This window comes from Mastigoproctus giganteus, chromosome 2, assembly GCF_048544385.1.
Source record: "Mastigoproctus giganteus isolate SK-2022 chromosome 2, ASM4854438v1, whole genome shotgun sequence".
In the NCBI taxonomy this organism is placed as follows: Eukaryota; Metazoa; Arthropoda; class Arachnida; order Uropygi; family Thelyphonidae; genus Mastigoproctus; species Mastigoproctus giganteus.
Genome location: NC_143576.1, coordinates 65,838 through 87,891, shown reverse-complemented (window position 1 = coordinate 87,891; position 22,054 = coordinate 65,838). Strand labels below are relative to the sequence as shown.

General features: G+C 39.9%; 1 protein-coding gene across 1 annotated transcript in view; it reads left to right on the top strand.

The window, feature by feature from the left end:
• The window catches only part of LOC150089109 (spliceosome-associated protein CWC27 homolog), a 334,415-nt gene that overhangs the window by 298,686 nt on the left and 13,675 nt on the right, over positions 1–22,054 (top strand). The window contains exon 10 of the mRNA XM_090390329.1: positions 16,821–16,939. Within this exon, the coding sequence (XP_090246455.1) occupies positions 16,821–16,939 (119 nt within the window). The remainder of the gene's footprint in view (positions 1–16,820; positions 16,940–22,054) is intronic.

The following is a 22,054-nucleotide window of genomic DNA, read 5'->3' as shown; positions in this document are numbered from 1 at the left end:
TATGGTTTTTTTTTTTTTTTTTTAGGAACATTAGCAACTATGGCCTTTTCTATCAAAGACGAGAAGAGACTTAATGCTTTTGATTTTATTATATTGTTACCTATTGGGATTCATTTTAGGTTGCAATCTTCAATCCAAATAAACAACAGTCGCTCCATCTCAATCATTGTAAGGATGTTTGCATACATTTGGAAGTTGGTGCAACCTTATTTTTTTCTTTGTACTCATCTACTTTGCTCACATTTTTCACTCACCCATCCCATGGTCCCATCTTATTTTTACTCTAATATCACTGCATTCATGCTTTTTTATTATTTCTACTTTTTATTCTTAGGAAATACCTTTTCGACTCATCTTTATATGATCACTTTTCACTAAACTATTTATTTTGCTCGTAGCTGAGGGTAAATTAAATACATAAGTATTAGCTAAACTTTAAGAAAAAACAAAAAAAAAATGTACTGCTAGCAGTTGATACTTGTATCTGCTAAATTAATTTGGCAAACAACCATACACACATAAGAAAACTCGTGGTTTACAAAGAAAATATTTCCTTTCAGATTTCAGTTATACTAAATTAAAGTAGTGACTAAATAAACACTCAAAATATGGACTCATTGCTACCACATTAGTTGAGTTTTTGTAGCTCACTAATTGATTTTTGTTATAAAAATTTTTTTCGCATTAGCATTAGCATTAGTAGAGGCATTTGATGCAAGAAAGCAAGCTTATGCAGCATCAGCCAAAAAAAAAACAAAAAAAAACCCACTTACACTTCACCCCTCTGTTCGTTCAAAATACCTGTCCAGCTGAGCCTTAAACTTATTTAGGCTATCAACCTCCACCACAAGGGATGGGAGTCTGTTCCACCAACCAACCACCCGCTGGCTAAAGGCAAATTTCCGCACGTCTATCCTACATCTGTCTTTCCTCAATTTGAATTTATGCCCTCTCAGGTGATTTTTCTGAGCTAGAGGAAGAATCCCATCAGCATTGAGCATGCTTAAACCATTCAAGGCTTTATACACCTCTATCAGATCACCTCGCTGGTGCCTAGTCTCCAGACACTGTAATTTGCGAAACTTAAGCCTTTCTTCGTAAGAGCACCCCTTTGTTCCATTCACTAATCTTGTTGCCCTTCTCTGTACTCGTTCCAGCAGCTCTACATCCTTCTTGAAATGAGGCCTCCAGACCTGTATACAGTACTCTAGGTGTGGCCTGACCATTGCCTTATACAATGGGATAATCACCTCCTTATCCCTGCTGGAAAAATTCCTGTATATCATTGACAATACTCCATGAGCTACTCTTGCAGCCCGTCTGCACTGCTCAGAGAACTTCATATCTGCCTGCACAACCACCCCCAAGTCCCTTTCATTCTCTACCACTGTCAGTGTAGTACCACAGAGTTGATACGTTGCTCTGGGGTTGCTCTTTCCCATGTGTAGTACTTTACATTTGTCAATGTTAAACTTCATTTGCCACCTCTCAGCCCATCTGCTCAACCTTTCCAGATCCTGTTGCAGCAGCATAGTGTCAGTAGTGTCCTTGACAACCCTGCCAACCTTTGTATCGTCTGCAAACTTGGACATTAAGCTTGATATACCATCATCAATATCATTTATGAATACAGAAAACAATAATGGACCCAACACTGAGCCCTGAGGGACTCCACTAATAACATTAGTCCACAATGAGCAGTGTCCATTGATTACCACTCTCTGTCTTCTCCCGCTCAACCACCCCTTTATCCATAGCAGCAATTTGCCTCCAATGTCACACTGCTCCAATTTGTGTAGCAGTCTTCCATGTGCAACAGTATCAAAAGCCTTTCTAAGATCCAAGTATATAATATCAAAGTTATTCCCTGCATCCAGTTCCTTTGTGACTGCATCATAGTATCCAATCAAATTAGTCAGGCAAGACTTCCCCTTAACAAGGCGCCTCCGTAGCCAGGTGGGAAGGAGCAGCAGTGCGTAGCACACGCTTCTTGATTAGACCGGGGTTCGAGCCTGTCACCACCAAATACGGAGGATGCGGAGAGCTCAGGGAATGACCACCGCATATCCCGGAGCAATATGGCCTTAGTTGCTAATGCTCCTAAAAAAAAAAAAACCAAATAACCAACCAACCTCTTAACAAAACCATGCTGTGTCCGAGCTATAGCTGAAGTCTTGTCTAAATGATCCTGCAGTGCTTCTTTAACCAGTGCCTCCATTAATTTTCCTGGAACAGAAGTTAAGCTCACAGGTCTTTAATTACTTGTGTCAGCCTTTGATCCTCCTTTGTGAATTGGGGTCACATTTGCACATTTCCAGTCTATGGGTACCTCCCCTGAGTCCAAGGAAGCTCTCATAATTATAGCTAAGGGTTTGCTTACTTCCTTTGCTGCCTCCTTTAATATAACTGGATAGATCCCATCCACCCCGGGTGCCTTTCTTGTGTGTATCTTCAACAGTTTCTCCTCCACTTTACTCCCAGTTATTTCAAGATTCTGTAGCTTACTGCTAGAGTTGAATACACCTCTGGCATTCCCCTTACTGAATACTCCTCATGTGTGAATGTCGATGCAAAATATTCATTTAGTTTGTTAGCTATCTGAGCAGGATCATCAACAGTTGACCCATCAATATAAAGTGGACCAATCTGATTCATCCCCTTCCTTCTAGAGTTTACATAAGTAAAGAACTCTTTGCTGTTTTTCTTTGCATCCCTTGCCAAAGATTTCTCGTAATCTGCCTTCGCCTGCCTAACCTCCTTTGTAACTTGGTTGCATATCAACTTATATCTATCATAGGCTTCTGTGTCATGTGTTAATTTGTAAGTATCCCATGCATTTTTCTTCTCTGCCATATGCCTCATTAGTTCATCTGACATCCATTTTGGCCTAAACCTTGAACAATATTTCTTAATTGGTATGTAAAGCCTAGTAGCTTCCAAGATAAGTTCTTTGAATGCTTCCCATTTTGAATTTGCTGTTGGTAACATCATCAGTTGGTCCCACTGTATAGAATTTAAATACTGTCTCAGTCCATCGTAGTCGCCTTTACGGAAGCAATAACCCTTCCCTTTACCCCTAATGGTAGTTACCTCTTTGAGTAAATCCCACTTCAGCACACTGTGATCACTGCCACCTAGTGGTTCATTTATCTGCAGATTCTTAATGGATGAAGAATCACTGCTGATAATCAAATCAAGAGTATTACTCCCTCTAGTTGCCACCCGAACATGCTGATGTAGAAAACAATCATCTAATAAATCCACAAAAGTCCTGCTAGTGTGTGAGTAACCAGCCCTCAAATTCCAGTCAATATCTGGGAAATTAAAATCTCCCATTATAAGACTCTCTGATTTACTGGCCCACTCTATTTCCCTGTACAGTTCCTTATTATACTCATCAGAGTCATTAGGCCTATAGCACACTCCTACTCTCAATTTTGATCTCCCAATGCTTATGTCACACCAAACTGACTCAACACTGCACTGTCCAGCGATGTCGACTGGCTTCACTTCCTTGGTTTTTATGTGTTTCTTAACTAATAGCATAACCCCTCCCCCCTTCCTATCCTGTCTATCCTTTCTGTAGACGTTGTACTCCCCAAATTGCAGTTCTGCATCCCTTATATCTGTGTGACACCACGTCTCTGATATCCCAACAATATCTGCCTTTGATGTTTTGAGCAATACCTCAAATTCATCAAATTTATTTACTAAACTCCTAGCATTGGTGTACACGCAAGTATACCTGCACCTGTTTCTATTCTTAGCTACCCTAACACAACCCATGTGTTTACTTGTAACGCAATGGCTCCCAGCAGTCTCTGAAATGCCATGCATCTTGTTTTTCAGGTTTCTGCTCATTCTAATAGAAGCAGTGCAAGAATCTCTTTCTCCTCTGCCAGTGGCTACTGTCAATCTATTGGTCTTTGTCTCCCCCCAAGCTAGCAGTTTTCCGAACCACCTAACACTGCCTCGATAGCATCAGCAAATATTCTTGCACCCTTTCTATTTAAGTGTATCCCATCCCTGTAGAAGCAATCTCTCCTGTTAACAAGTACAGTCCAGGCTGAAAAAAATTCTACCCCTTGAGCCTTGCACAATCTTTCCAGGGCCGAATTGATCGACAAGGTTCTCATCATATACTCCCTCCTATCGTGTCTGGGCAGAATTGCAGACACTTTCAAATTCAACCCTAATTCTCGGCTTTTGTTCAACAGTGACCTGTACTTGTTAAGTAATTCTGCTGGTCTCCTACTCTTAATATTATTAGTGCCAACGTGTACAACTATATCACCTTTTGTGCCCTTAAAAGATGATATTCGCTCTACAACGTCATCAACCTTTGCCCCTGGCAGACATACCCTGGTCCTGTTCCACCTATCTTTTTTACAAAGCATGTTCCCCGTTTCCCTGACAATAGAGTCACCAACAACTACTAGTTCCTGTGGGACCAGCGCATTCTGCCTTGGGGATTGCCTCTGTGTCACGCGATGCCCAAGTGCAAGCTCTGGCGTTGATGTGGGCAGCTGAGAGCTTGATGGGCCCCTCAATTTAGTTTCTTCGAGGGCATCCACCCTGTCCTTCAAGCTCTCATATAGGACCACAAGAACGCCGAGTTGTTGCCTGATATCGATACACTCCTTGCATCGCGCACACACAAAGACATCCCCCTTTGCAGTATCATGTCCCGTACCCGATTGCTCTGCAAACATCAAGCAAACAGTGCATTTTATAAGGCTGTGAGTCAGAGGACAACTGCCCCCCCTCAGTTCTGCTCTGAGCCACAGCCCTTCCATTAGCTTGAGCCTTTTGCTTTGCTGCTCTGGTCTGAGTCATGATTCTATTAATTTATTAATTATAATTATGTTATTAATTATGTTAAATATAATTAATTATATTACGTTTGTAATCTAAGTCGTTATATGTATTTATTTAAACGTACGATTTAACTGCTAACGAAGTTCAACTAACGCTATCTAGTACGGCAAATAACTATCGTATCACAAAGGCGGGAAAATTACGAACGTAGTGGAGTTGAAACACGTGGAAACCTTTACCGATACTTTTATGCAATTAGAAGGCCAAGTAAAGAATACATTAATCGAGGAATTACTGTATAAACCTTAGAAGGAAGAGGGTGAATCAGATCAATCCACTTGATGTTGATGGTTCAACTGTTGATGATCCTGCCCAAGTAACTGACAAATTGAATGAGTATTTTGCAACTACATCCACACATGACGAATTCTGTAAGGAAGTGCAGGCCAGAAGCTTATCAAACTCCAAAAGGAAGCGAAATGATTTTGTCATAACAGCAAAGTGGAGAAGTTGTTAAAGTTAAACATAAGAAAGGCACGTGGAGTTGGTGGGATCTATCCAGCTGTATTAAAGGAGTCAGCAGACGGAGTAAGTGGGCCCTTAACTATGATTATGAGGGCATCCTTGGATTCAGGGGGAGGTTGCCACAGACTGGCAACCTCCCCCTGAGTGGTGTGTAAATGTATCCACAATTCACAAAGGGGGATAGAAAGGTGATATGAGTAATTATAGACCTGTTAGTTTAACTTCTGTTCCGGGGAAAATAATGGATTCATGGGTTAAAGAAGCACTGCAGGATCATCTAGGCAAAACTGCAGTTATATTTCAGACACAGCATGGGTTTGTTAAGGGAAAGTCTTGTCTGACCAATTTGATTGGATGCTATGATGTGGTCGCAAAGGAACTAGATGCAAAAAATAATTTTGATATCTTATACTTGAATTTTAGGCGAGTTTTTGATACAGTTGAACAAGGAAGACTACTGTAGAAATTTGAGCAGTATGGCATTAAGGGCAAGTTGCTGTTATGGATAAAGGGATGGTTGAGTGGATAACACAGAGAGTGGTAATCAATGGACATTGCTCTTTCTGGACTAATGTTATTAGTGGTGTCTCCCGGGGTTCGGTGTTGGGCCCATTGTTGTTTTCTGTTTTTATCAATGATATTGATGAAGGTATATCAGGCTTAATGTCGAAGTGTGCAGACGATACAAAGGTTGGCAGGGTTGTTAATGACAGTATGCTACTGCAGCAGGATCTAGAAAAGTTGATCAGATGGCCTTGAGAGGTGGCAACTGAAGTTTAACATTGACAAGTGCAAAGTACTGCATATAGGTAGCAGTAATCCCAGAGTAACATACCAACTGTGCAATACTACACTCAGGGTACTGGAAAATGAAAAGAACCTGGGGTAATTGTGCAGTCATATGGAATGTTTTGAGCAGTGTAGAGTTGCCATGTAGTATTGTCAATGATAAGGAAGCTAGCAGGAATAAGGAAGCGATTATCCCCTTGTATAAGGTAATGATCTGGCAGCACCTTTAGTACTGCATAGTCTGGAGGCCTCATTTTAGGAAGGATGTAGAGCTGATTGAATGAGTATAGAGAAGAGCAGTGAGATTGGTGAGTAGAATAACCGGTTAGGCGCCTCCGTAGTCGGGTGGGAAGGAGCAGCAGTGCATAGCACACGCCTCTTGATTAGACCGGGGTTCGAGCCCATCACCACCAAATACGGAGGATGCGGAAAGGTCAGGAATGACCACCGCATATTCACGGAGCAATATGGCCTTAGTTGCTAATGCTCCTAAAAACCAAATAACAAACAAACAAACAAATAAACAGAATAACCGGTTTGTGTTCCCAAGAAAGGTTTAAGTTACGCAAATTGCAGTGTCTGGAGGCTAGGCACCTGCAAGGTGATCTAATTGAGGTGTATAAGGCCTTGAATGGTTTGAGCAAGCTCAATACTGAAGGGATTCTTAACATATTATGCACCTGAAGTGGCATAACTTCAGATTGATGTAAGACAGTTGTAGAATAGATGTGTTGAAATTTGGCTTTAGCAAGAGGTGGTTGATTGCTGGAACAAACTGCCATCTGTTGTTGTGGAAGTAAATAAATTGAAAGCAGAACTCGAAAATCTTTTGTAGTGAATGAATAGGTGAAATGGGAAAGGTTTTTTTTTTTTTTTTTTTGGCTGATGCTGTATAAGCTTTCTTTGCATCATATGCCTCTACTCATATGCTAATATAAACAAGCATGATTTAAAGATAACTACACCCAAGAAAAGCCATAAAAACCTCCTGGATTCGGTATTATTCAGTAAAGAGGACTTAAAGTACACATATAATGAAAAAATATATGAAAAATGAGTGGGAAATAAAGAAACCAACCATTCTTTATATAACATCGGAATGAAGAAAGAATTACTGACCCATCAGCCATAGCTGATATTTTGGAAGAAACTTTTGGCAAAGCATTGGCCATACAATTGTGCACCACTTTATTTCTGACTTACAAGGAGCAAACTGAATGAAAAATTAATTTGGTAATAAAAAAAATTTAACCGTATAACCAGAAGAAAAAATTGAGTAAAATCTTGTTACGTGCATGAAAGTAAGTTTGCTTTATAGATTTTGGGGTGCTAAACATGGAAATAGTGCTTAAAATGGCAGATTGGCTCTTGCTTTTGAAAAAAGTAGTTTTTTTATACAAGTTATATTTTATTTATATGGGAGTAAGATTTAGCTGTATAAAACATGGGATCTTTTCACCTTTCGCTTGTATTCAGTTTTGGGAGCATCCCTTTTCACGTCCCAACAATAATCTGCTAACATGGCAGCACTTCATTTGTTTTTGTATCTTTGTTCCATCACTCCAATGTCTCGATGGAAGTACTCACCATGTTTATCGCTGACAGCACCACAGTTGGGGGAAGACATCCTGGTGTGAGTGCAAGAAATGCATCTTCAATGATATGTTGCACCCCAGTTTTTCGTTAGAAATAATGAGACCTTCCACAAGCTGCCTGTAGTTGCTGGCTTTATTTCCTAGAAAACCAGTCAACATTTCGAAAGGCTTTCCACATTAATTTCTTGCTATCACTAAGGACACATTGGTACTGTTCGGCTTTGAAAAATTGCCTTATTTGTGGACCAATGAAAACACCTGCCTTAATCTTCTCTGTTATAAGTGTTGGGAATTTCTCTTGCAAATATGAATGCAGGACTGTTCACTTCCAAAGCCTTTACAAAATTTTTCGTTAGCCCCAGTTTGATGTGGAGTGGTGGAAGCAAAACTTTATTTGGATCTACCAGAGGTTCAAATGCTACGTTCTTTATTCCATGTTTTAATGATTTTCATCAAGGCCAACTCCTCTTCTCGTAGTGCATGTCCTTGGCACGACTATCCCACTCACACAGAAAAGAGCAATACTTAGTGTAACCTTTTGTAGTCCTAAGAAAATGTTGATTAACTTTAAATCACCACATATCTGCCAGTCGTACTTCTGATAGTGTACACTTAAGAGGATGTTCTCCATGTTTTGTATGTTTCTTTCTTTTGGACAGCATACACAAGAGGTATTGAAGGCAGCATATTTTCATTGTGTAATAATACAGCCTTAAGGCTAGCCTTAGAAGCGTTTATAGTCACCATTCTTCCAGAATATGCCTCATGTTCATTGCTGCGTTAGACCAACATCCTTACAAACAGTGAGTTCACCTTCTGTTTGATAGAATTTATCATGGTTCAGTTAACTTTAAATCACCACATAATTGCCATGTATGAAATGTTGTCACTTTCACAGAATGATCTAGAAGATTTCACTGTTTTTGGAACCAGTGCATTCTGCCTTGGGGGTTGCCACTGTGTTGCGTGATGTTCAAGTGTTAGCTCTGGCATTGATGTGGTCAGCTGAGAGCTTGATAGGCCCCTCAATTTATATCATTTGAGGGCATCCATCCTGTCCTTCAAGCTCTCATATAAACCCGTAACAATGCCGAGTTGCCACCTGATTTCCTTGCACTCTTTTCATCGCGCGCGTACACACAAAGACATTCCCCTTTGCAATATCATGTCCCATTCCTGATTGCTCCAAACATCAAACAAGCAGTGCATTTCAATAGACTATGATTCAGAGAATGCCCCCCCCCCCATTTCTACCCTGAGCCACAGCACTTCCACTAGTTTGAGCCTTTTGCTTTGCTGCTCTGGTCTGAGTCATGATTTCTATTCAAGTTCAATAAAATTCCAATACAAAATATAACCCTAAACCTATATATATATATATATATATATATATATATATATATTTATATATATATACTGCTAGCTTGGGGGGGATGCAAGGACGAATGGATTGACGGTGGCCGCTGGCAGAGGTGAAACAGATTCTTGCACTGCTTCTGTTGGAATGAGCAGAAGCCTGAAAAACAAGATTCAGGATATATCAGAGACTGCTGGGAGTCATTGCGGTGCAAGTGGGCGCATGGGTTGTGTTGGGGTGGCTGGGAGTGGAGGCAGGTGCGGGTGTGCTTGCGTGTGCACCGGTGCTGGGAGTTTAGTGAATAGATTTGATGAATTTGAGGTATTGCTCGGGGCATCAAGGGCAGATGTTGTTGGGATATCAGAGACTTGGTGTCACACAGATATGGGGGATGCAGAGCTGCAATTTGGGGAGTGCAACGTCTACAGAAAGGATGGACAGGATAGGAAGGGGGGAGGGGTTGTGCTGTTGGTGAGAAGCACATGAGGGCCAAGGAAGTGAAGCCAGTCGACATCGCTGGACAGTGCAGTGTTGAGTCGGTTTGGTGTGACATAGGCATTGGGAGATCAAAATTGAGAGTGGGAGTGTGCTATAGGCCTGGTGACTCTGATGAGTGTAATAAGGGACTGTGCAGGGAAATGGAGTGGGCCAGTAAATCAGAGAGTCTTATAATGGGAGATTTTAGTTTCCCAGATATTGACTGGAATTTGGGGGCTGGTTACTCACACACTAGCGGGGCTTTTGTGGATTTATTGGATGATTGTTTTCTACATCAGCATGTTCGGGAGGCAACTAGAGGGAGTAATACTCTTGATTTGATTATCAGCAGTGATTCTTCATGCATTGAGAATCTGCGGATGGATGAGCCACTGGGTGGCAGTGATCACAGTGTGCTGAAGTGGGAGTTACTGAAGGAGGTGGCTGCCATTAGGGGTGGAGGGGGGGGTTATTGCTTCCGTAGGGGCGACTGCGATGGACTGAGACAGTGTTTAAATTCTGTACGGTGGGACCGGCTGATGATGTTGCCAACAGCGGACTCGGAATGGGAAGCATTCAAAGAACTTATCTTGGGAGCTGCTAGGCTTTACATACCGACTAAGAAGTGTTGTTCAAGGTTTAGGCCAGAATGGATGTCAGATGAACTAATGAGGCATGTGGCAGAGAAGAGGAATGCATGGGATACTTACAAATTAACACATGACACAGAAGCCTATGATAGATACAAGTTGATATGCAGCCAAGTTACAAAGGAGGTTGGGCAGGCGAAGGCGGATTGCGAGAGGTCCTTGGTAGGGGATGCGGGGAGGGGCAGCAAGGAGTTCTTTACTTGTGTGGACTCTAGAGGGAAGGGGATGAATCAGATTGGTCCGCTTGATATTGATGGGTCAGCTGTTGATGATCCTGCTCAGGTAGCTGGCGAACTAAATGAATATTTTGCATCGACATTCACACATGAGGAGTTATTCAGCAAGGGGAATGCCAGAGGAGTATTCAACTCTAGCAGTCAGCTACAGAATCTTGAAATAACTGGGAGTGGGGTGGAGGAGAGACTGTTGAAGATAAGCACAAGAAGGGCACCCGCGGTGGATGGGATCTGTCCCCATGGACTGGAAATGTGCAGATGTGACCCCAATTCCCAAAGGAGGATCAAAGGCTGACACAGGTAGTTATAGACCTGTGAGCTTAACTTCTGTTCCAGGAAAATTGATGGAGGCGCTGGTTGGGGAGGCACTGCGGGATCATTTGGACAGGACTTCGGTTGTGGCTCGGGCACAGCATGGTTTTGTTGGGGGGGAGGTCTTGCCTGACCGACTTGATTGGATGCTGTGATGCAGTCGCAAGGGAGCTGGATGCAGGGAATAGCTTTGATATTATGTACTTGGGTCTTGGAGAGGCTTTTGATGCTGTTGCACATGGAGGACCGCTGCACGGATTGGAGCGGTGTGGCATTGGAGGCGGGTTGCTGCTGTGGATGGGGGGGGTGGTTGAGGGGGAGAGGGCAGAGAGTGGTGATCGGTGGACGCTGCTCGTCGTGGACTAATGTTATTGGTGGAGTCCCTCAGGGCTCAGTGTTGGGTCCATTATTGTTTTCTGTATTTATAAATGATATTGATGATGGTATATCAAGCTTAATGTCCAAGTTTGCAGATGATACAAAGGTTGGCAGGGTTGTCAAGGACACTACTGACACTATGCTGCTGCAACAGGATCTGGAAAGGTTGAGCAGATGGGCTGAGAGGTGGCAAATGAAGTTTAACATTGACAAATATAAAGTACTACACATGGGAAACAGCAACCCCAGAGCAACGTATCAACTCTGTGGTGCTGCACTGACAGGGTGGAGAATGAAAGGGACTTGGGGGTGATTGTGCAGGCAGATATGAAGTTCTCTGAGCAGTGCAGACGGGCTGCAAGAGTAGCTCATGGAGTATTGTCAATGATATACAGGAATTTTTCCAGCAGGGATAAGGAGGTGATTATTCTATTGTATAAGGCAATGGTCAGGCCACACCTAGAGTACTGTATACAGGTCTGGAGGCCTCATTTCAAGAAGGATGTAGAGCTGCTGGAACGAGTACAGAGAAGGGCAACAAGATTAGTGAATGGAACAAAGGGGTGCTCTTACGAAGAAAGGCTTAAGTTTTGCAAATTACAGTGTCTGGAGACTAGGCACCAGCGAGGTGATCTGATAGAGGTGTATAAAGCCTTGAATGGTTTAAGCATGCTCAATGCTGATGGGATTCTTCCTCTAGCTCAGAAAAATCACCTGAGAGGGCATAAATTCAAATTGAGGAAAGACAGATGTAGGATATACGTGCGGAAATTTGCCTTTAGCCAGCTGGTGGTTGGTTGGTGGAACAGACTGCCATCCCTTGTGGTGGAGGTTGATAGCCTAAATAAGTTTAAGGCTCTGCTGGACAGGTATTTTGAACGAACAGAGGGGTGAAGTGGAAGTGGTTTTTTTTTTTTTTTTTTTTTTGGCTGATGCTGCATAAGCTTGCTTTCTTGCATCAAATGCCTCTACTAATGCTAATGCTAATTTGGGTAAAACAACACCTTGTGATGGTTTTCATAGAGAATATATTTTTTTTTAATGAAAGCCCATTAAATTAATTAATAAAAGGTATCAAAACCTATTGTACTTAGTACCAAGAATGCCTTTGAAGGAGATTGGGGTGGAAGGGAATGCCAGAAACTTTGCTTTGGAGGCTAAACATGGGTTTCACCACTTCAAACCTCCAATAAGCAAAGTGGTGGTATTGTACTGGTTGATGAGAGTCATCTACCACCTAGTATACCATATGTATTACTATTATATTATTAGTGTTATATTATATTAGTTACAAGTATTGTTACAGGCATTTTTGTGCAATAATCTGTAACTATCCCATTCTTCATTTAGCCCATGCAGATATAGAGAATGCATTTGATACTACCTGGTGTCATGGCATTCTCAATGAAAGCCATGACATCAGGTAGTATTCATTAAGAACTTCATCCAGAGTTGTCCTTTTTTAAGTTCAATTCATCCAGTATCAAAACTCTCATTTTACAATTCTTGCAAGAAGAAAAGGTACCACAAGGGTCTGTATGCAACCGTTTCTCGACCCTTTTTTGACCTTAAAATTGATTCCATTACAAAAAAAAAAAAAAACTCCTCAAATACTGTTGAGGCTTACTTTTATACTAATAATCTCTGTTTCTTGCCATTCTCAGAACATGAGATTAATTGAACAGCAACTGAAAATATCCCTGAATAAAGTTCAAAAGTAAATCTTAGGCTGACAGTGTACAGACTAAGATTAATCTATACAGACTACAGGAAAATAATATGCAGTATATCTGAAAAAAAGGCATATGTACCCAGGATTCATGATAGAATGATAATACTGCATCACTGGAAAACCAGGAAAGAAAATAAAATATGAATGCTTGGGTTAAAAATCGTTTAATGACTAATTAGAACAAAAATAAAAGTATGTACACACAGAAGCTTTCAGACGGATTTCATCCTTCTTCAGTTGTGATATTGAACCGTTATTGTAAAATTCAGAACATCATTGGTCATGCATGGTAGTCATGCATGGTGAGAATCGCATGCTACAGGTGCTTGCAACAATTAGCTGGTTGAAGTGGAGGCTTGTGGTTGTAGCAGCCTCCACTTCAACCAGCTAATTGTTGCAAGCTGCGAATGCGATTCACCTAAAACCCAAGGCAATACTATAACGTGCTCGTCCCGTCATCTGTAATTTCAGTTGGCATCAAATCTCTGCCTGCATTGAAATATGATGACTCCATCGTCATCTTGCTGGCAGACAAAGGCCGTTGAATGGCCATTTTAAACCATTCTGACTACCACATGAAAACCCTGTCACTTCTACAAGGCATGTCTGTCTACGAAACCATTCTTGACTCCCCTGTCAAGATTTTAGAACAGTGGAAGTCTAAAGTGAACAAGCTTGTCTACAGCTGTACAGCACCGGGTGCCAAATTCCGCAGTTCTACGGGCTGCCAAAGGTACATAAGGAGAGTGCACCCTTACAAGTTTGTATCCAGCCTGTTCTTGCCCTTGGTAGGCAAGATTGTCCATACTTTTTAAAACAGTGTGGAATTCTTGGACTGAGTGAGCAGACTATCCATTTCAGATGACCAAGTGATGGCCTCATTTGATGTAGTGTCTCTCTTTACTTCAATTCTGGTCCAATTAGCCATCACATGTGCAAAGGAGCTTCCAGACTCTAAGCAACAGACCTTCTCTGACATCTGACAACATTTGCCCTGCCCTTAATTATCCCTGTCTGGTGGTACCATTGTTTAGTGAGTCCATTTACCGGCAGATTCAAGCCACAGCCATGGGTTTGCTGGTTAGTTCAGTCACAGCAAACATTACAATGGAGGAGCTGGAAGGTCGTGCATTTGTGGGTTTGCCGGATCCCATATCCTTTTGGTGCCGGTACGTGGATGACACGTTCATAGCCATCCTGCAGGAGTCAGGAGGCCAGTTCCCACATCATCTGAACTCTCTGTCGCCCTTCATTCAATTCACCATTGAACTGGAGTCAGGCAATGCCCTTTCTTCCTTAGACACCCTTGTCTGGCGAGATGGTTCGCATCTAAAGACTTCAGTCTGTCACAAGCCGATGTGTACTGGGCAGTTTACCAAATGCTGGTCAGCACATGCATGCAACCATCTTCTCGGCATGGCGCGAGCCCTACTAACCCATGCCTGGACACTCCAGTTCTGACGATGATAGGCACATTAAGGTTACTAAGGTTAAGGCAGATCCGGCAAAGTGCGGATACCCTACAAGTGCCCTGGATAGGTATGACTGCAGGCCTGTGATCATGTTGCCAACTGCAGGGCCCCACGCAGTGATGACCCTCACACGACCACATTTATACCATACTACCCGAACCGGTCGCAACAAATTTCTAGGGTTCTACAGGTTCATGGGATAAAGTGTTTACAACTTCCAGAGAGAAAGTTGCAATCCGTTGTCTTGAGGGTTAAAAGATCAGTTTCCCCCTCCCCACAATACAGTGATTGCACTGCTGCTACATTATAAAGATAAATCAAGATAAAGGTATTTACAGAAGGAATACACTCCTAATATAATTTAGAATAAATGCCAATTAATAATACCAAATAATATAAATTTGGAAAAAATGCCAATAAAATAAAATGTAATCAAATTTAGCAGCACCCTCTGGAAGGCACCAGGTCCAAATTACATGAAATATCACTACAGATGGAAACAATACCAACCACAATGTGACCAACAGGCTGAAACAAAATTTAAAATAGACTGATCATTGTGCCCTAACTCATCTTCTGATGAAGTCCAAAAGCCAACAATGGCTGGGGAATCACTGCGTTTTGAACATTAAATAAATTTGTGCATCTCCGACTTGGCTGAAACAGAAACCAACCAATGCAACAAATTTGAACAAGGGTGGCCTTTATGCAGTGAAACATGCTAGAACAGATCAGAGCACTCACAAGGCAACACCACATCAGACACAAAGTAACGAGTTATTGTTATTTTTGTTATTTTTGGTTTTTAGGAGCATTAGCAACTAAGGCCATATTGCTCTGGGATATGCTGTGGTCATTTCCTGACCTTTCCCCATCCTCCGTATTTGGTGGTGACAGGCTCGAACCTCGGTCTAATCAAGAAGCGTGTGCTATGCACTGCTGCTCCTTCCCACCTGGCTACAGAGGTGCCCGAAAGTAACAAGAATACATCCAGAAGATATTATTATTATTATTAGCCATATGGTGCAAGGAAGCCTGAGGCTTAGGCTGCACCAGCCAAAAAAAATTTTCAGAATTACCCCAAGAGAGAGTGAAAGGAATCACCAAGAAAAGAAGAATGATGATATCCAGGACCCTAGGTGTGCCAAGCCCATACTTGCCAAATTAAGCTATAGATGGCAGCTTGAGTGGCACATTAGCAGCTCAACTGACTACTAACCAAGTAAAATAAAAATTAACCATGTAAAAAATAAAAAATAAAAACACAAAGAACAGAAAAAAATTATATATATATATTTTTTTTTTATTATTTCAGTCACTTTTTTTTATTGTACATTGTCTAGCTCTTTCCTTATATTTTTAACACAATAACCTATTTCTATGTTATTTGTCACTTGTTAACTGTCCAAAACTTTAGACTTGGCCCATTATTGCTGAAGATAACAATGTGCTATAAAACAAAATTATCAACTTCTCTTGCAGAAAGTCGTATGTCCGATTCTTCACAGAAAGAGCAATCATCATATCCCTCCTCATGAATCAAGATCTGCTCAAGAGTTATTTAATCGCACAAATTGAGCAGGATGATCACAGCTCCAATGTGCTTTTCTAACAAGATAGTGCACCTCTTCACATTCCACAAAAATTTTTGAGTCTGTTTCGATCTCCACTTTCTAGGCCAATGTATAAGTTGTGATTCTATGTGGGCTTTCTCAATGCACCTTACAACATTAGACTTTTGTGGGGTTGGGGATTAGATGTACAAGTTCTTACCAACCGATGTGAGCAACTTAAAGAAAAGGATTACTGCATCGATTAACACAGTTACACCAGCCATGTTACAGTGCATCTGGCAAGAGATTAATTTTTTTGAGTTGCCTACTACAGTACTGCTGAAAATTGAATCATAACGGGTAATTGTAATGTACTAATTTTCTTCCAGTGCAATGTTTCTTTGATTATTTATATTTCTTTTATGTTTCTTTTGTTTTCAATATTTATGTTTCTAAATTCTAAACAAATTAAACATTTATGTTACTTTTATTTTGTATATTATGTAAACATAACATAGAATTATAAAACATCATGTGTTTGAAGCTACTTTTGACTTATTCTGTATATTTTGCATTTATATCTTTTTTGACTTACTCTGGGAATTTTGCATCTATTTACATATTCAACATTTTAAGACTTTCTAGAAAGTCTTAAAATGCTGAATATGTAAATAGATGCAAAATTCCCAAGAAATATACAAAGAAAGCTTTCTAGTAACTGTATGGAATATAATTAATTTTGTAAGGCTTGACAGTCAATAAATAAATAAACAAATTGAAAGCATACCAAAATAAGTATTTAAAAATGATGGGATTCAATACCTGCTTTCTGAACAGAAATTTATGATTTGTAAAAAACTGATAAAAAATGAATAATCAACAATATTAATATAAATTTTTCAGCTTATTATATGCATTTTTTTTAGACAATAGCACTACTTGCTAAGTTTCAAGCACGAATTTCATCTGCAAAGGAGAAAGGCGAACAAGACATCGATGTGAGCAGTGAAGAGGAAGAAATTGATGATAATGAAACTGATAACTGGTAATGCCATTAAACATATTTATTTTTTTATTTTATTTTATTTTTATTTTTATTTTTTTTTTTTTTTGTATATTAAAACCACAAACAAAAAGGTGTGAGAACCTGTAGTGCATAGTATCATGTGCGAGTTAAAGGTTGAGAATACAGACTATACTTGTTGACATTAGACTTGAATTTCTGTAGTTTATTAATTTTGGGAACAGATGTAGAAGGAATATATAAGGATGAGGAAAAGGTAGTTGTATGAATTTGAATGTTAGACAGTGAATGCAGGTTGACTGGTTGAGGCACATATTTGGACTGGTTGGAAGAGCGGTGGAATTACAGATTCTAATTCAGAATGGTATGAATAGTGTACTCTCAAAGTGTATCTGGCTGCAGATTATTCATTTTCCAGATTATTCTGTGCATGATTCTTTAATTTTACTGATATTGTGATTCATAAAATTATGCACCATAAAATACATACACAGGATATTTGGTTCATAAAAGTGAATATGTCCATGTGTGACTCATCTGGTGTGCGTGCGCGCGCATACAGGGAATGGGAAGTGTGCGAGAAGAGTTTTTCTCATTCTGTCTAGCTAAAGGAGCAGTCGGTGTATTTATTAGTTCTCAGTAAAAACAAGAAAATTGTGCTCACTATAGAATAGAATCTTTATTCTATTCTATAGTGAGCACAATTTTCAATGAATTTGAATGTTAGACAGTGAATGCAGGTTGACTGGTTGAGGCACATATTTGGACTGGTTGGAAGAGCGGTGGAATTACAGATTCTAATTCAGAATTCTAATTCAAATTCAAATTCAAGTTAATTGAATATTTTGCAAAGGGGAATTTGCAACAAAACTTGCAGAAAAATATGGTATTGGAGTTCAAACTGTTCACAACATAAACAAAAGGAAATTGGAGGAATTCACAAGAGACTGATAGTTTCTTTCCTAATAAAAGGTCATGAAAAAGTAATCTTATGAAGGTTTGGATTTAATCCTACTCCAATCAAAAATGAACAGAAGGAATATCCATCTTTGGTACCATGTTTACCAAAGATGGATTATTCCTTCTCTAAATAAAATAGTCAAGTTATTTCATAAACATTGGCAGTAGAAAGCAATTTCTACTTCATCTGAGGGGGTAACCAGATTTGAGCAACAATGTTGTATCCCTTAACTTTTTGCAAGGGAAATAGCTCAGTGCTTGTGTTGCAGTGGCTGATGCATTTTGCTTAGAATATCAGAAATTTTTGAGAAAGAAACTTTGCTTACCTGTAAAAGCACTCACTTTCACAAAAGAATAATCTGCTCTAGGAGACAAGTCATTTAAAGAATATTTGACCATCATATAGTGTGGGAATGAATCTAGAACCCAAAAAACAAAACTTTTGGTAATTGGATAACCAAAAAAAATCTTTGTGTGCATTATTATTACCAGAAAGGAGCTTAAATGTATAGAGAAATTAGCTCAGTGCTTGTGTTGCAGTGGCTGATGCATTTTGCTTAGAATATCAGAAATTTTTGAGAAAGAAACTTTGCTTACCTGTAAAAGCACTCACTTTCACAAAAGAATAATCTGCTCTAGGAGACAAGTCGTTTAAAGAATATTTGACCATCATATAGTGTGGGAATGAATCTAGAAACCAAAAAACAAAACTTTTGGTAATTGGATAACCAAAAAAAAAATCTTTGTGTGCATTATTATTACCAGAAAGGAGCTTAAATGTATAGAGAAATTTTTGAATATTAGTTTAAAACAAATGAGTTCCAGAAGTTTGGTTTTTTTGGAAAGACAAAAAATGCAGTATTGCTGTTAGACAATGCTGCTTCACATTCAAAACAAGGATACTGAAACCAAACAATTGTTTTATGCTTGTGAAAAATTTGCTCCTGTATATTACATCCATAATTCTCATGGATCAGGAATTTATTTCATCAATGAAACGATACCACACTGGCCTGCCTTCTGAAAACTCTTGCTAATGAAGGTGACAACTTGATAACATTCTGGAAAAAAAATTACAGTACAGAATGCTATACAGGGTGGGTGTTGCTAAAATGATCCATAATTTAAAGGTGAAAAGTACAAACTAAAATAAGCAAAAAAGTCCCAGTGAACATTGGGCTGCAAATGAACCGTTTTCGAGATAATGCACATTTTCTGTTAAGATCTGCCACTGACTATGGGAGCACTAGTTTAATCCTTTGCTAAGGGTGGTTTTATTAAACATTAGAAAATACATTTTTAATTTTTGGTTTCAACACCACAGGTGTTATGCTTCTGGGCCTACCTGCTTGTACTCAATGTGCAGAGCACCCATGTTCTCTAAAGCATTGATGTACCCTGATGAATATGCACCTGTTGGGCTGCATTCGGCAGGGAAATACTTCTTGGTACAAATATGCAGCCTCGAGTGCACTGCCGTTGGCTTTACCATACATGAAGTGCATATCCGCATAATCTTCGTTGCTGTGACCTCTTTACATGTTGACTATCCTTGGAGAAATATTGCTACATCTCAGATCATTGAGAGAGAGAGAGAGGGGGAAAGGGAGAGAATGAGCATAACCTAACCTAAAGAAACAAATCGGTGGTGGATCCGAACTCTGTACAGTTCACCTTGTCATTGGTGGATCCCAACTAGAAATGTCCAATATCTCGAAAACGATTCACTTAAGGACCCATGTTTACTAGGCTTTTTTGCATATTGTAGTCTGTACAGTTCACCTTTAAATTATTGACCATCACTTTTGAAACACCCTGTATATGGTGCAACTCAGGTATGGTGCAGAAAATTAATGAAACTGGTAATATGGAAAGAGGTTATAGCATCGAAGAGTATGCGGACATGCACTTCATGTATGGTAAAGCCAACAGCAGTAAACTCGAGGTTGCACAGTTGTACTATGGAGGAAAATCCTGTGCTACAAAACAACTTCAAGAGGAAAACAACGATCTGATTTGATCAACAGTGATTCTTCTTGCATTAAGAATTTGCAGATAAAGGAACCACTAAGTGGCATTGATCACAATGTACTGAGGTGGGATTTTTAAATATGTAACTACCATCAGGCATAAAGGGAAGGGTTTTTGCTTTCATAAAGGTGACCAGAGTGGTCTCAGAGATTTATTAAATTCTATACAGTGGGACCAACTGATGATATTACCAACAGCAAATTCTAAATGGGAATCATTCAAGGAATTACTCTTGGTAGCTACTAGACTTTTCATACAAATTAAGAAATACTGTTCAAAGTTTAGGCCTAAAATGGATGTCAGGAGACCTAGTGAGACTCGTGGCAGAGAACAAACATGCATGGGATGCACATAAATTATCAAGAGACAGATGCCTATGGCGGATATAAAATAATCTAATTAATTCACAAAGGACGTTAGGAAGTAAAGGCAGATTACAAGAAATCTTTGGCAAATGATGCAAAGAAAAACAGTAAACACTTCTTTATTTATGTAAATTCTAGAAGAAAGGGGGTGAATCAGATGGGTTCACTTGACATCGATGATTCGATTGTTGATGCACCTGCTGAGCTAGCTGACAAACTGAATCAGTATTTTGCATCTATATTCACACATAAGGAGTTATTCAGGGAGGAGAATGCCAGAAGTTTATCAAACTCTGCTAGAGAGCTAAATGATTTGGCAATAACTGAGAGCAAAGTGGAGGAGAAATTGTTGAAATTAAGCATAAGGAAGCCACCTGGGGTGAATGGGATCTATCCAGTTATATTAAAGAAAGCAGCAAAGGAAGTTAGCAAACCCATAGCCATAATTACAAAAATTTCCTTGGACACGGAGTCAGTCCCCATGGACTGGAGATAAGCAAATGTGTCCCAGATTCACAAAGGAGGATCAACAGGTGACACTAGTAATTACACACCTTATTAATCACACACCTCCAAATTAATGGAGGCACTGGTTAAGGAAGTAATGCAGCATTATCTAGACAAGACTGCAGTTATAGTTCAGACAGAGCATGGGTTTGTTAAGGGGAAGTCTTGTCTGACTAATTTCGTTGGATATTATGATGTGGTCACAAGGAAACTGGATGCAAAAAATAATTTTGATTTCATATACTTGTATTTTAGAAAAGCTTTTGATACTATGGCACATGGAAGATTACTGTACAGATTTTAAAAGTATGACATTAAAGGCAAGTTGCTACAATTGATAAAAGGAGGGTTCAGTTGGAGAAGACAGAGAGTGGTAATCAATGGACACTGTACTTCTTGGACTAATGTTATTAGTGGAGACCCCAGAGTTTGGTGTTTGGCCGATTGTTGTTTTCTGTATTTATCAGTGATATTGATGAAGGTATATCAAGGTTAATGTCTAAGTTTGCAGACGATATGAAGGTTGACAGGGTTGCTAATGACAGTAATGATAGTACGATACTGCAACAGGTTCTGGAAAAGTTGAGCCGATGGACTGAGAGGTGGCAATTGAAGTTTAACATTGACAAATGTAAAATACTGCATCTGGGTAGCATTAACCCCAGAGTAACATATCACCTTGGGATGGTACTATACTGAGGGTAGTGGAGAATGAAATGGACCTGGGTGTAATTGTGTAGTCAGATATGAAGTTTTCTGAGCAGTGCAGACAGGCTGCAAGAGTAGCTCACATCTTGTCTAGGATATACAGGAATTTTGCTAGCAGGGAGAAGGAGGTGATTTTTCCCTTTGTATAAATCAATAGTCAGGCCACACCTTGAATACTGTGTACAGGTCTGAACGCCTCATTTTAGGAAAGATGAGTGCAGACAAGGGCAATGAGTTTGGCAAGTGGAACAAAGGGTTGGTGTTACCAAGAAAGGCTTAAGTTCTGTAAATTGCAGCTTTTGGGGACTGGACCTGTGAGGTGATCTAATTGAGGTGTATAAGGTGTTGAATGGTTGGAGCAAGCGTAATGCTGATGGGATTCTTCCTCTTGCTTACATTACTCACCTGAGAGAATTGAGGAAAGATTTGTACAATAGATGTGTAGAAATTTGTCTTTAGCCATCAGATGGTTGATAGTTGGAACCAACATCCATCTGTTGTAGTGGAGGTCAGCAACTTAAATAAGTTCGAGGCAGAACTAGACAAACATCTGTAGTGAATTGAT